The sequence below is a fragment of the Limulus polyphemus genome, unplaced genomic scaffold (assembly GCF_000517525.1).
Source record: "Limulus polyphemus unplaced genomic scaffold, Limulus_polyphemus-2.1.2 Scaffold6463, whole genome shotgun sequence".
NCBI classification, from domain to species: domain Eukaryota; kingdom Metazoa; phylum Arthropoda; class Merostomata; order Xiphosura; family Limulidae; genus Limulus; species Limulus polyphemus.
Window position 1 is genome coordinate 19,070 of NW_013672073.1, and position 15,900 is coordinate 34,969.

General features: G+C 34.9%; 1 protein-coding gene across 1 annotated transcript in view; it reads right to left on the bottom strand.

The window, feature by feature from the left end:
- The window catches only part of LOC106473740 (ribonuclease P protein subunit p29-like), a 26,749-nt gene extending 11,244 nt beyond the window's left edge, over window positions 1–15,505 (bottom strand). Inside the window, exons 1-3 of the mRNA XM_013934420.2 lie at window positions 15,208–15,505; window positions 9,951–10,006; window positions 5,000–5,205 (exon numbers count right to left, since the gene is read on the bottom strand). Of these exons, the coding sequence (XP_013789874.1) occupies window positions 5,000–5,205; window positions 9,951–10,006; window positions 15,208–15,253 (308 nt within the window). The 5' untranslated portion in view covers window positions 15,254–15,505. The remainder of the gene's footprint in view (window positions 1–4,999; window positions 5,206–9,950; window positions 10,007–15,207) is intronic.
- Window positions 15,506–15,900: the final 395 nt, after the last annotated feature.

Sequence of the window (15,900 nt, forward strand, 5' to 3'; positions counted from 1 at the left end):
AGGACGAGCATGTTTGGTGGGACGGGGATTCAAACCCGCGACTCTCAGATTGCGAGTCGAGCGCCTCATCCACCTGGCCATGCCAGGCACTACTCACCTTCTATGCTAAAAGATTACCACTGCCCTACTCTTGATTGAGTGGAATCGGTCATACTCACGAGGAAGCTTCCATGGTCCACCACCCCAACAGCTAGGAACTGGTAAGTGACAAGGACTCCCATACTCCATTGGGAGAGGGAGAGAACAATGTGGTGAGAAGTCCAAAGGAACACAAATCATAAGACAGTACAATGGGTGACCACAAAACCCTATTTTGAAAATCAGGCCTGTCCCAGTTTAATCAACTAGAACCAGAGAGATGACCAGTGATCTTGATACTGCTTTATTCCTAATAGTTCATGAGTTGGTGGAGTTTGGTGTGAGTCTTATTTATGAAGCAAGATACTACGAGGAAACCACCAGCAGTCTTGTGAAACACCTTATCTATTCAGTGAACAATACAGACCTGTATGACTGTACGGTGCAGATTTACATTTAAGTATACCTGAATAGGCACTATTCATCACAAAATGGGGTCCAGGAAGGAAAAAGGGCCACTGGAAAGGGAAGAAATAAAAGGAAGAACTTACCCTTTCAGAGATGAAATTATGTAAGGAAAATGGCAACAGATGGCAACTGATAGCCAGATAAAGAGGAAATGGTCAAATGATGCAGGTATTTGGCAATAAATGTGTGAGGCATGGTCCACATACCTGCCTGTACAATCTCTTCTAACGAAGAACATAAGTGGGCAGCCAGGAAAAAGGTAAGATGACATCTCTGTTGGGAGAAAACTTGGAAAATGTGACAAGAATCCTCATATAAAGATGCATAATCAAGATGAATAAGCCAGTAAGGGTGATAAAAGAATGATCACAGGTAAAGGAGATATTCGACAGTATAAAAAGGCAGGAACAGGACCCACAGAAGAAAGCAGCATGGGCAACATAACAAAGCAGAGCATGTATTGGACAAAGTGTGCAGCCAGGGAAAAGGTAAGATGACATCTCTGGTGGGAGAAAACTTGAAAAATGTGACAAGAATCCTCAGATAAGAATGCATAAGCAAGACGAATAAGCCGATAAGGATGATAAAAGAAAGATTACGGGTAAAGGAGATATTCCATGGTATAAAAAGACAGGAACAGGATCCACAGAAGGAAGCAGCATGGGTAACATAATAAAGCAGACCATATACTGGACAAAGGAGATGATTGGGATCAGAATGGGAATACAAATGAAAGATAGAGGAGAGAGAGATTGGAGTGAAAGTGATATCCCCTTTACATATTGCTGATGTCTTAAAGAAAACTATGATATAAGACATGTCAATAACAAAGATATCTGATTTACAATGATCACATGCAAAAAGCAGTAAGAAATACATCTTGAGGGAGAGATGGTATAATGAGCAAGTGGGCAAAGGTTCAAAGGAAGAAAGGGTAAAGGCATGAAGGACCACATTGAGAAATCAGGATGGGGAATCAGATGGGCCAAATGAATCAGGCAAAAGGAGTGAAATAGGAGAGAAAGAGCAGGAAAGGAAAAAATGCAACAGGAGCGGGAAAAACAAAAGGTATTAGACAAGGTTGCCCTATAGCCTGCAATGGTGGAAACTGATAAAACTCTGACAGCCAAGTAAAGAAATCAGAAAGGAGGGAAACACTCAGTTGGGAAGGTGAGAAACCATGGTGCAAAGACCAACTCTGGAAAATACACAATTTTTTCTGGGAAACATATAAAGAAGAAGGGCAAACCAAGTGAGAAATAAAGGATGCTACCAGAGAAGAGAGTATGGATTGTCTCGCAAGGGACTGGATAAAATCCATACTTGAAGCCAGAGTGTGGTGATGGCAGATGAAATATGGCAGACTGAGGTTGATATAGAAGGGATCAGGAAAATGGCAGAAGTTTGAGAGGGGACAAATGAAGGAGGTCCAGGATCGGAAACCACGGTTGAGCAGGCCAGAATGAAGAGATTAGAAGGACTCAATATGGGATGGCCTTGATAATGGAGAAAACACAAGGAAGAAGATGGACAGGCTGATAAACATAAAGGTAAAGATTGGTCCAGTTCTGACTGAAGGCATCCACCACCAAAGCTAAAGGATATGGAACTGAAGACCAGCAGAGGGGCAGTTAGGTATTGAGACTGAGAGCAAATGCATCCAGAAAAAGAGCACCAAAAAGAGAGCATAACCACCAAAACATTGGATGAGCAAGAGACCACTCCATGGGTAAAATCTTGATGGGATGAGATAACTGATCAACTACAAGATTCAGAGCACCCTGAACATGACAAGCAAGAAGAAAAACTTGCTGAGATTGGGCCCAGAAAAGGAGATCCAATGTTTGAAAGCAAAGCAAACAGGAATGGGTGTTCCCCTTGTTGACTGATGTAAGAGAGAATGGTCAAATGTTTGGAATGGATCATGCCCAAGTGATCTTTTACTGAAGGTAGCAAATAATCCAAGGTCCAATGAACTGCCAGAAAATCCATAAAGTTAATGTGGAGTGAGGATTTGACCACCATTCAAAAACCAGAGATCACCTGAACATCCAGATATGCTCCTCACCCTGTAAGAAAAGCATCTGTAAAAAGGTGCAAATTGGGATGGGAGGAGGCAGAGGAATCCCACCCGAGGTGTTATCTCTGTCGAGCCACTTGGCAAAGTCAATTCATAGGGAAGGAGGGAGGAGGATGGTATAGTCTAAGTGATCTTGAAGGAGATTCCATAGATTGTACAAAACCCACTGAATACAAGGCACGTGTGCACAACACCAGGGTACGAGGACATCCGTTGAAGCCCAGCACCCCAAAAGAAATATAACCTTGCACATAGGTACAGAAGGAAAGGACTTGGCTTTGGAAACCAAAAGCTCCATTGACCTCAGATGAAAAGAATACTGGGCCCTGTTGAGGTAGGTTTGAAAAATATCCCCAAATGGATAAGATACTGTGTGCCAGAATCCATAGGATAGTCACCAACAATTGGCAATTTGTAGACTCGCCACAGAAATCTGGGAATGTGACACCAGTATTGGAGAGGATGCAAGGGGGGTGAGACACAGGAACAGGGATAAGAGAGGTTTGGGAAAGATGAGAAACTGGGGAGGAAAAGGAGGAATGTTGATGTGCAGCCTCCACCTGAGACTCCAAAGTATCAGGAAAATCTCCAAAAATAGACTGTCATAAAAAAATGAGGCCTGATGCAGGTCTTGCAAATAGCAGGTAGATGAACATGGATTAAGAGGGCATCCATGCCAAGGAGATGATAAGTAATGACAAGGCATGATAAGTAATAACACTATAGGATAGGAAAGGAAAATAAAACATCAAAAATAAACTTTTTCTGAAAAAGTAATAACTTACAATTAAGAATACATACTAAGAAGATTTTCAAAATAATTTAACAAAAATTTCAAAGGTATGTACATTTTCTATATTTTAAATTTTAACAGGCTCCTCACAAGCCAGTGGGGGACATATTTGCTATAAAAAACAAAAATACTACCCAATCTGGTTTTTCTTAATTTGACCTCAAATTTTTTAGCCCTTTTTATTGGCTAAAAAGAAGGCATTTCCCATACTCTTTTAGCGTTGGGGCTGTGAAAAGTGATTTGAAATGGTAAGGTGACTGAAATCCATCAATGCATCACAAGCTTAACGACTAAGCCCAAGAAGCATGGAAGTCTCCAAATGACACGCAGAGGTATTCAGAAACCATTTAGAACCACTTGGTCGATATTGTGCAGCAAACCGAGTACAATATTATGCCTGTAGCTGCTTTCAAATTGTTCTTATCTGCTCATCCTACTGCTGACTATCGTGATGCTTCGACCTTCCCTACCAAATTGCAGGTGAAATAGTTCGTATCTCAATTGAAAGCTAAGCATAAAAAGGTGATAGCAGAAGTATAAAAGGATGGCAATTGCTTAATTAATGATGTTGAGAATGTGGCTTTATTGATATATACTGACCTTAGTACCAGCTAGTATGGAAACTTGAGGATGCTGTATTTCACTTAAAAATTTATCAATTAACAAAGAAAAACTTGTCTCAAAGTTGTCTCAAAAAGATACATCCAAAGCCACCCTCTTTGGGAGTTTCCAGATTGAACTTACTTTTAATATTCAGCTAATTGTAGTGTAAAGACACCCCTTGGCTCTTGAGCAATGTGTTAAACATTTAACTGCACTATACATTGATGATAATACTTGAAATATTCAGAATCTGAATGCAAATAACTACAAAAAACAAACAAACAAACAATTCTTTAACTAAATTACCTAATTAAAACAATCTCATTCTTTGTATAAAAAAATACTTGTAATCTTTAAAAAAATCTTACCAATTGTTGTGAAGATATATTAAGAAAGCTCAGAGAACTGTTGAACTGTGTATGATTCTCCATACAAAAAGTAGCCAAAATGGGTTCAACCCTGTGACCATAAGATTAAAGCAGCATTTCTCAACCCTCAGTCCATCAACCAGCACTAATATGTTACAAATATCTTGCCAGTCAGTGAGATTTCTCAAAAACAAACAAACAAAAACTGACAGAATACTCATCTGTAGATCATAATGATTTTTCATTATACTTACATTTTAGTGACCTGCAACAGTTTAGGGAGGCAGTGAGCTGGTCTCTAGTATCAAAAAACTTTTAAATGCTGCTTTAAAGAAATGGTTAAGTAAATGGAATAAAACACTATATTAAAAGTTAATACATCATTAAAAAAAACAAATAAAACATGACACAGTGAAAACTACTGTTTACACAGGTAAGTATTACTTGAAATACATTTGCTACATTTAATAACATCACAATAAATATGAGAAGATGCCTAATTTAACATTAATGAGACTAGTTTCATTTCCTGTCCCTTTAAAGGCACCTGTACTTAACAAATAGCATATTATATTTAAAAGGTTTTTAGAGCAAAATCTTAAAACTTACTTTAATTTCTTTGTATTAATTTTGAATAATCCAAGTTGTTTCTTCTCTGAAACACTTAAGAGTTGCTGCCTTTTTTTTGAGCATTTCTTTTTTTTCACTCTGATTTGTTCTAATGGAAAGCTGTACTTGGAGAGTTCTTTTAGGTTGAGAAGTCTTGAATCCACACGATTTTTTAAAAATGTAGATACAAACTTGTTTGAAACGTCCTATATATACAAGAAAAAAATAACTCTTAGTTTTGGTTGTTCTCATTTACACTTTTTCAGTTTTCTATGGAAGACAGATTTATAACTTATTGACAAAAAGTATACCACTGAAAGTTAATAAGTCTTAGTTGGAACTTGATGCTGCCGTTCTACCAAGTTTTTGGATTAGGCACTTTATGTTGTAAACTCTGGTGAGACCAATTGATACCCAGTTTATTCTGTAACAAAGGACATGCTGCTCTAATCATAGCCATAATTTGTGTAGGGGATGTAGTTTACATGTTCCTTCTCACATTTTCAAGATTAGAAGGCCTTTTTTAGATAGAATATCCACACAAGCAGCCCATATAACTGACAAGAAAACAAAAACTAAAATACTGCAGAACACCATTACCTTCCTAACAAAATATCTTTGTAGTTAGCTTGTATATGATTATGTTTAATCCTAAAACACATTATACATTTACAGCTGCTTATGCAAGTAATTACTTTCTGAAGTTCAAATTTTCTATTTTTAATTCAATAATTATTCATTTCTGTTTCAACCAGCTTAACTACAAACAACCATGCTTGTGAACACAATGAAAACCTAATAATGATACAAATAAATACTATAACTAAACACATAAATCACAACTGATTCTTGATGCATTAAGGTATATGCAGTGGAGACATGGAACATCTGTCATTGTAGAACTTATCATAGCTCTGTTGTATTGACAATCTCATACAGCTTGCAGGCAGTTTCGTCTGTCCTTGAAGAGTGCAGGCCATTGTGGTCAAATTGTGCCAATGGGATCCGTTTTGGATTGACTGCTCTACAGCACAAGGTGCAATCTTGCACCACTGATGGCTTTGCTTGATAAAATCTTTTAATCTCTTTTTTGGGATGACCATGGTTCCACTTTCTTTGTCTCAGCTCACCATACAAGACCTTCCTGGAGAGACAATGGTTGGGCATTTTGATCATATGACCAGTCCATTATACTGGATAGATAGCTCTACAAACTGCCTGTCACCATAATACCTTTGGGATGACCATGGTTTCACTTTCTTTGTCTCAGCTCTCCATACAAGACCTTCCTGGAGAGGCAATGGTTGGACATTTTGATCATATGACCAGTCCATTATACTTGATAGATAACTCTACAAACTGCCTGTCACTATAGTACCTTTGGGATGACCATGGTTCCACTTTCTTTGTCTCAGCTCACCATACAAGACCTTCCTGGAGAGACAATGGTTGGGCATTTTGATCATATGACCAGTCCATTATACTGGATAGATAGCTCTACAAACTGTCTGTCACTATAGTACCTTTGCAATTACAAAAATAATATGACTAAAATGACTTTGAACTACACATTTTAAGGTTCAAATAAAGAGAGCAGTTCTGATCTAACCATGTGATTACAGCCTTGAAACTAACACAGTGGTAACCATTTTGTTTTTTATTTCAGCATTTTAAAAGTTAGGAAATCAAAATATGGCTTGGCAGACAGCAAACTCAGACTCAGTACAATCAAATTACATACATAAAAGTCTGCCAACTTTTCACTAAAAATGCCTCTAGAAGTTTAATTTTTCCAAAATCCAACTTGTCTAAAACTGTAGTCATATTATATACTCGAAAATAGATGTACAAAGTAAAACAAAAATTTACTTATAAATACTCTCAGAAACAATAGGTATGTATAATAAAAGTTTCTTTTCTTTAAATCATGCTTTCGTTTTTTCACCCACATTGTTATTACTATTCAACGTTTTGTTTTCTTTCAACAGAACTTATTTTAATAATAAAAGAACACAATATTGTGTACAGCAATTAGAGAAAAAAACCACAGTAAACAAAACAGTCTAATTTCAACACCTCCCAACATCACTTTAAACTTCCTGACCTCCTTAAGGGAATTCCAAGATCAGAGGTCACATAGGCACTTGTTGACCAGTTATTTCCTGCCAGAAGACAATGTGAGAATGAAGCGGATTCACGAATGTGTCGAAACTAGTTTCTCTATTCCATTTACTACAGAATTTATTCTATTTTTGGATTATTTGTTTCTTATACATAATTATTACTTTTTTTTTATTCTGTATTGAATTTTTATTCTAACTTTTTTTCCCTACTTCTTGTCACAGTATTTTTACCACTGAACTATATCTTATACTGGAGAGACAGCTTATGTAATATAAGGTACAAGCCAGATGACTAAACTATATGTACTTTTGTCTGGACTCCACTCATACAAATGAACATATAATGAACAAGGTAACAACTAATACTTTTAACTGTCTGCAAACTGATAATTATCACACAAATTTAATATCTTATTTTTAAAAATCATGTATACTGTTTTTATCATTTCTAATTAATCAGATGGCATGTATAATGTTTTACAACCTGTCAAATTTTGCAAATTGTTCGCAGAAACACAACATATATACTGATAATATTTTTCCTAACATTTTAAAAGTATTAAGACAAGTTTATTAGCTTAGCTCCACTATAAATTTTGAAAGAAATTTTTCATGACAAATTTAATATTGGTTAGTATATATATTTTCATTAAAATATATCGTATGTTTTTATATTCAATTATTATCATCATCATAATAGCATAGTCAAGATTTTGGCGATGATAAAAGCTTACACTGTAATTGGGTTGTTGAATGGATTAGGAAGTAATAATAATACTATATCAAGTATTACATAGTGATTTTATGTATACAAGCCAACTAGCAGTCAAAACAGCACACTATTTCAGTTATTGACAAAAACAAAATACCACTTTGAAATGGAAGCATCAAGTGAATATGTTTGTTTGTTACCAATATTTTAAACCTGTTAACTATCTGTTTTCATTTGAAAAAATGCTGTGATTAAAAATTATTAAGGAAATTACCTCATTCAACTAGTATGTCAGAGAAATAAAATTTGCATTGGTTGCTTTCAAATTATACTTTTTCCCATATCTTTGAAGCCTAAGTGCTATAAAACTATAAGCAGTTTTGTACAACTCTGACTCATGCAAACCTTCACACACAAATTCAAAGCTAATAAGATAATTGATTTAAATATATGTAGTTTATAAAAAAATACTTTTTAATTTAATTGACAATTATGTTTGACATGCATGGGGCTACTTTTTGCATTCTTATATCCAAACACTTTTCAGTCAACAGGATAATTTTATATCAGAAGGATAAATAGACTTCTCCTTAACAATTTAACACAAACTGATGATGATTTCCTTGATTATTAAGTAACATAACTTTGCAGTCAGAACAAGTCATTTCTTGACAATATTGTGAACAAACTGTTGCACTGCCACTCTGATAAATTTATTCTACTCAATATCTCAAAGTAATTAGAAACTAAATGTATATCACAATCTTCTGAGACATCCCGAAGAGTTATTTCAATTATATTTCTGGTGAACAGAATTCCACCATACAATGAATCTAAAGTAATTCTATCAATGCTTGTAAAATTTCCACTGCACAGTGCTATTATAAAAAAAAAAATGTCTGTAGAGCTTATCTGAACTGTAATAAGTTGGAATTGTTATTCAATTCTGTCATGGCTCTTATGAGGAAAAAAAAAAATGTATGATCCTGAGAAACTTTGTGTGTTAAAACATATTTCAATGGGGATCAATTGCTATGAATGCAGGAAACCAACAACAATTATTTATCTTGAATGCTACAATAACTGCATCTGTTACAACATGAAGCTTTTCAAGTAAGAGTTACTTTCATGAACAAAATATATCCCAATGGCTCTTCTTTGATAGGTTATGTGGGCATTAGGAACGCCAGAGTTTAACATGTCAAAACGTCTCTCAACAATTCTGAGAAATTTGACTGTTTCTTGACATCCTTGAAATGGTGAATGCTCTTTTTTACATAAAAATTCAAACATTTCTGCCACTCCTGATCTGATGACTTGTACCACTAATTTGGCAAGTACCCTACCTGATGTGGATGCCAGACAATTCTAACATCTTTTTTCTGTACCTCATGCAATTTTGAAATATATTCTCATATAATGAGCCCATTTGGAGAGTGTATGTAGTACTTGTCTGACAATGTTTTCCATGTGTTAAACATGTGGTAGGGAATTAAAAAGGCCCAAACACATCTCAACTGTGGCACTTGATGCTGCTTTCAAAATTGTCTTTGTAATTTGACATCCCAGAATCTTTAGTCTGAAGGTTACTGGATGTTCCAACACAAGTTACAGCCCATATCTTCACATCTATTCCTTGAAGCTTGTCTACACAAACAGATCTTTAGTTTGAAAAATAGAGAACTAGTACTAACATCTTACAAGTAAATTTTATGTAACATTTTAAGCTTAAACTGATTTACCAGTAGTTTCATTAGGCTAGAGTGGAGATGTAGTTTATATAACAAACAGGGAAGTCAAACTGCAGAACAGTGATTTAACACGTATATAACATATTATAATCAGAAACAAAAGAACCCCATAAATTAGGAAGAATAACAACAGTGAAACATTCAAAGATCCAGTACTTATCTTAATTTAAAGTAACTAGGGTTTCAGGTATTTTTTATAAAAACTGAGACTATAAATCTACTCAACACATGACACCCAACTACTAAGTAACTGTTATCTATGTTACGTACTCATATTTTGTTTTTATTGCAGTTATGAAACTTTAAACAGAAACTAAACTTAACAGAACAATAAATACTACAATAACATCAATATGTTCTCATACCTTTAGTATTCCATCTTGGTTGAATATTGACAATGGAAGATCTTTAAAAACTGAGCCTAAAATAAAATTTAAATCAAATACAAACTTAGTTAACACTACATATTTGTCAAAGAACAGTATCAAATAACAAAACACAAGAAAATCATTTGAAAGCATTGTAAGAGAAAATGAATTATGCAGTCAGGATAGGATAAATATAGAAAACCTGCCCAGAGTGCGACATTTTGATGCATTTATTAGTATTGTTACGACAGTGGGGGTCACGTGACGCTAGTAACACATCATATTCTCGAAGGTTCATGAATGCTCAAGCATTTACTAGATTTCGGTATTCATGTATATAAGCCGCCAAGAACTGACGGCAACAATGTGTAATAGAACTGCGGACAGAGAGAGACATATTGTTGAGTCGAGCACGTGAGACGTTCGTTGTGAATTATAGCGTTTGTTATAGCGTGACTGTGGAAATTAAGTGTATTGCAAAGTTGTATTGAGAAAGAATAAACCAGTTTTATTTAAGAAAGGACTTGTATCACTAAAGTTTCTTCGGAAAGAAATTATACGGAAAATTAACTAACGAACAGAGACGTAACAGTATGTTCATCATATCTCAAAGTACAATATGTCCTACAGCTATGATGACTGCTTGCAAATACAGAAATAGTCAAAGAACTAGCTGACCAAACAGGTTGTCCAAAAAGGCAATAAGAGTTCTATATATTCTAAACATGTTTCTCAAATAATTATGAAGTCAATATTTTGATTTTGGTCAAATAACTTTTTGTGAGGCCTAAAGAAATCTACAAAGATAATAAAATAATGGACCTCATTATGGAGGGCCAATGGAGAGATGAGGAAGTGCAAAAGTACTTAAGCACAGGAAACAGAAAGAACTGCAGAAAATTCCTGGTTTATAGAAATCAACAGAAAGTGGGGTTGCACAACAACTATAAAAGTAGCAAGTACTCAAGTAAAAACCTTGGGGACTGAAGCAAAGTGGTAAGCACTGAAGATGCTAAGTGTATGCTCATATGGTGCAACCATTGGTGCATACCTTCATTAGAAATATGGCATACAAGTCATAAGAGGTCATCAATTCACTCTCTAAGGTACTAGTTAAGCTTAAAATAAAGGGTTCCATTGTAGGTCACCATATTTAAGAAAGGATGTTGAGTCATAAGAGAGAGGGTTCAGAAAAAGAGTTACCAGGATTATTCAAGATCTGAAGAGATTATAGTATGGTGACAGATTCAAATTTCTTGAAAAGTCTTCACTAGAAAGGACAAGAGCTCAGAAAGACATGATATGATAACATATGGACAACAAAGACCATTTGATGATTCAAGACTGCCTGCACATCCGCTCCCAAATAAAGCTGCACAATTAGTAGCTTATCCTAATCAACTAATCAGTGGGCCCCCTCCTCTAGATCTGTACCTGTTTAAACAACACTGAAAAATAATCATGGAAGGAAGTTTGAATCTCCTAGATCCCCTCCTTCCCTACATCAGTGCCTGCTTATACAACACTAAAAACTACAATTATGCTATTATAGATTAGAAACATAACCCAATGTAAAAAAGACACAGTAAATTTACACTTTATTTAATGCTTCAGTAGCCAGAGTTTGTGGTGGGTGCTGCCAGCCTTCCTTCCAGTCAGCAGTTCAAGATCAAAGAAAGGGCAGATAGCCTTAGTAGCTTTAAATTAACAAAGACAGGGTGAGAAAGTTCAGTGGCAATGGAAATCAAACCCGAGACCTTCAAATGACAAGCCCCCTTCATTACATAGCTTTTTGCTTAAAAATAAATGAACATAACAGCAATATTTCAATTACTTAGTCAGTTGGAATAATTAAAAACAGTGAATAATCAGAAACCATAATGTTATTTGGTTATTTCCAAGACAATTAATTTGATCGTAATTTTGATTATTTTATTATTTTCATGACAACAGATTTAATTGTAATTTAAATTAATTGATTGTTGGAACAATGGAAAACAACAATAATCAAAACACTAATTTCAGTTAATTGATTATTTTCATTATATTAATCAACACACAGTATACATAAGTAAAAGGACTTCATAGAAAATACAATTCAAAAAAGCATGGAGGGCATAAATATCAGGTCTTCTACCTGAAAAAAACACACAAAAAAACAAGAAAGTATATCTTCAATGAAACATGGCATAGTGAGCAACTCATAAGTCCCATGAGGACAAAGATTTGGGATTCAGAGATATAGATTCATGGATAAAGTAGGCAAAATACATGAAAAAATCAATAAAAAGAGGGCATGAGAGAGAGAGATGGCTTTTGTAGCAACTAAACGTAGCAGAGGGCAGAACTATAGCCTGTAACAGGGGTAGCAGATAATCCACTATAATAAAAAAAAGGACATGAAGAATAAGACAATCTGTTGAGAAGTTGATGAAAGACAAGAAACAATTTCTAAGGCACCCACTGCTGAACATATACCATCTGAAGTGGTAGATTGTCAGGGATGAACCTCAGCAAAAAATGGATAATATTGGAGCTACTCAAGAAAAGAATCTGGCTTCTGTAACAAAGGACTGCATAACAGCCAGCCCTGAAGCTTTAACTGACATTGTTGTGGAAGATGGTTTCAAGCTGGTATAGACATTGTGTGGAACAGCCAGCCCTGAAGCTTTAACTGACATTGTTGTGGAAGATGGATTCAAGGCTGGTATAGAAGGTGTCTCCATAACAGCCAGCCCTGAAGCTTTAACTGACATTGTTGTGGAAGATGGATTCAAGGCTGGTATAGAAGGTGTCTCCAAAGAGGTAGCTAAATAAGATTCCCTCTAGATAGAAGATGCAGACAGGGGAACCCACAGTTAAGTTAGCTAGTATAGAATCGTAAGAGAACTCAACATTTCAATGATAAACTTTAGCAGTATCTGAGAAGAAGGATGAAACATAAGGTAGACATAGAGAAAAACAAATTGCCCATGTTTGGCTCAAAGCATCCATTGCTAAGTAAAACAGGTCTGGAAATGGATACCAATAAAGCATAAAAAGATAATTAAAAATAGCTACAAAGGCATCAATCAGAGGACAACCACACCTTTGGCACAACAACTGAAAAACTGAAAGGTCCACTCTGGAAAAAATAATCCACGAAATGTTCATGAAACATGCTCAAACAAAGGTATGATGTAAATGGAGCCAAAGATGAAAGAAACCACACCAAAACAGAGGCAATGAGATTGAGTTCCTTCTGATTGTTGAAACACGCCACAGTGTGGAAGAGTTGTGTGAACTACAAAAGAGTTATGGTGTAGCAAAGTTAGGAGCTCTCTTTGAACATACTGAACTGCACAAAGATTTTAAAGACTGATATGAGATTCTGATTACAGAAGAAACCAAGAATTCATACAATGATGTTCCCCCAAAACAACACCCCAAACATCTATGAAGATTGCAGATCTTAATAAGGTGGAACTATAAATTCTCGACTGAGCCAAAACTGAAGGAAATTGAGAGTAGAGGGAAAGCCCTAAAACAATGAGTCTGAAGACAACTGCCACTGAAACGCAAGACCCTATTGGAGGTGTCATATGTTACCACATCCCAAGAGAATGATTTTGTGAAGCCATCATTCTCCAAACAGAAGATATGTCTTTAGCAGTAGGTGTGAAAGACAGAAGAGTACAAGCACAAAATTCCAAGGCTTGCAAAATTATAGGAGAAAAATGTTCCTTTAACTGTGTTGATCCAAAACCTCAGATATATCAAATACTATGTTGGTATTAAATAAGGTGTAAAGCTGTGAATGAGCCAGGTGGGTAGTCAACTGACAGCAAAAACAGAAAATGACAGAATGACGGATTAACAGGAACATAAAGATAAGTATCCTCTATATCCACCAACATCATCCAATGATGATGACTAAGAAACTTTCAAAACAACCTCATGTATTTTATTTTAAACTGAAGTGTTGCCAAGAAAAGATGAACTGAGACAGGTCTAGGAAAGATTTCCAAACTCCAAACTTCCTTGGAACCACAAAATCTAAGTACACCAAATTCACATCCTTTCCATCATCAAGATAACAAGTACAGTAATATTCTCAAAAAAACATTAATAAGATAATAATCCTTTTAGTAAATCCATATTGGCTTTTATTTATATCACACTTCATTAAATGTTAAATGATTTTGCAAAGCTTATTTTCTCAGACAATAATTTTTCCCAATACAGTTGTAAGACTACCTGGCCTATAAAGATCATTTTCTGGGCAGCTCTTATCACCCAGTTAAAAACAGGAGTAACATTAGCAACTCTCCAATTCTCAAATACCTGTGAAATGTCTACTGCTCTTCCAAAAAATTACAGGGAGGTCCTTCTTATCTGATCTTGACCCTCTTTATAACGTCTAGACACTCTTGATTTATGACTCAGAATTATCAGATGTTTGTGATGTGTCAGGTACAGAACAATGCACAGCATGTGTATACACTGAATATTTCTTAAAACTTTTCTGTGTGCTATTGATTAATGATTTTATTGATAATTTCTGATACAGAAATGTTGTTTACAGGCATAAAAGCATATCTATTGATAAAAAAAATCAACCATTTGTATATAAACTAAATAACTATTTTTTCATTAATAAATATTTTATTGTACTCATAAAATAATTTTTACTATTACAGATAAATTGCATAATGGTGTCTTAAATTACAGATTGATAATTTTCAGAATTTCATCATTTTTAATTTGAATACATTTTTATAAAACACAGTTATATATATATATTTATTTATTAATTATCTAAACTGTCTACAGTTATTGTCGTTCTGCAACACTAAGCAGAAATTAGTAAGATAAAAGTATTATTAATTAATATAATGGATGAGTTAACAAACATCTCAACAAAACTATTTTGGGCAGACACCCTTCGTTAGACAGTATACACTGTACTGTACAGTACTACAAAAAAATTTATAAACTGCCTGACTAAAACGTCGCATAGAATAAAATATTTCCACGTAATTGTGTGTTAACGTATCCATTAATTATCACTTTTTAAATTTTATTTTTTCTAGCCTGGCTACAGTTGAACTAGTAGCAGTAGTTGAAACTTGCACAAGTTGTAGCAAGTGTAAACTGCAAATTGTTATAGAACTTTGAAGAGTATTACTACAAATATGAATTTTAATTGTAATATTGAAACTAATGACAATTTATTGAACTAAGTTAATAAGTCACTTATTATATATTCACTAACCTGTTACACTTTCATCAACGGTTTTAAGAAAAGGAGAGTCACTCATTTTAGCTCTGAGTCTTACGTCAGGTGTAAACACACGTTAAGCCTAAAGCCGTCTAATATTAACTACATGAAGTTGTTTACCTTTTCTTGTTACATATTCGATATCTCAACTGTATTTGTTCACTATATTTAATATTATTATTCGGGACGAACTTTGTTATTTATTCAGTGATAAGTCTATTGCTAATTTAGCGAGTTAACTTTACACATGAGCTTTTGTTTTTCCATATAGTACAAAGGTACATAATAGGATATCTGAACTTTTGTCTACCACTGGGAATCGAGCCTTGAATTTTAGCGTTGGACCATTGAGGGACGGGTAGATTTTCAAATACACAGGTCTCTTTTATAGATATTTTGTAATGATTTAAAAGTTTCATAAATTATTGTTTAACTACAGTATTAACGTATGTTTAATGTCATGTATAAAACGACTTTCAATACTTTATTTTAGTTGTTGTTGTTGTTGTTTTTTAATTATGCACAAAGCTACACAAGGGCTATCTGTGCTCTGCCCACCACGGGTATCGAAACCCGGTTTCTAGCGTTGTAAGTCCGCAGACATACCGCTGTGCCATTGGGGGGCATTTATTTTAGTTATACAGCCTTTATTTTTCACGCAAGTTAACGCAACATGCGACTAGCGAG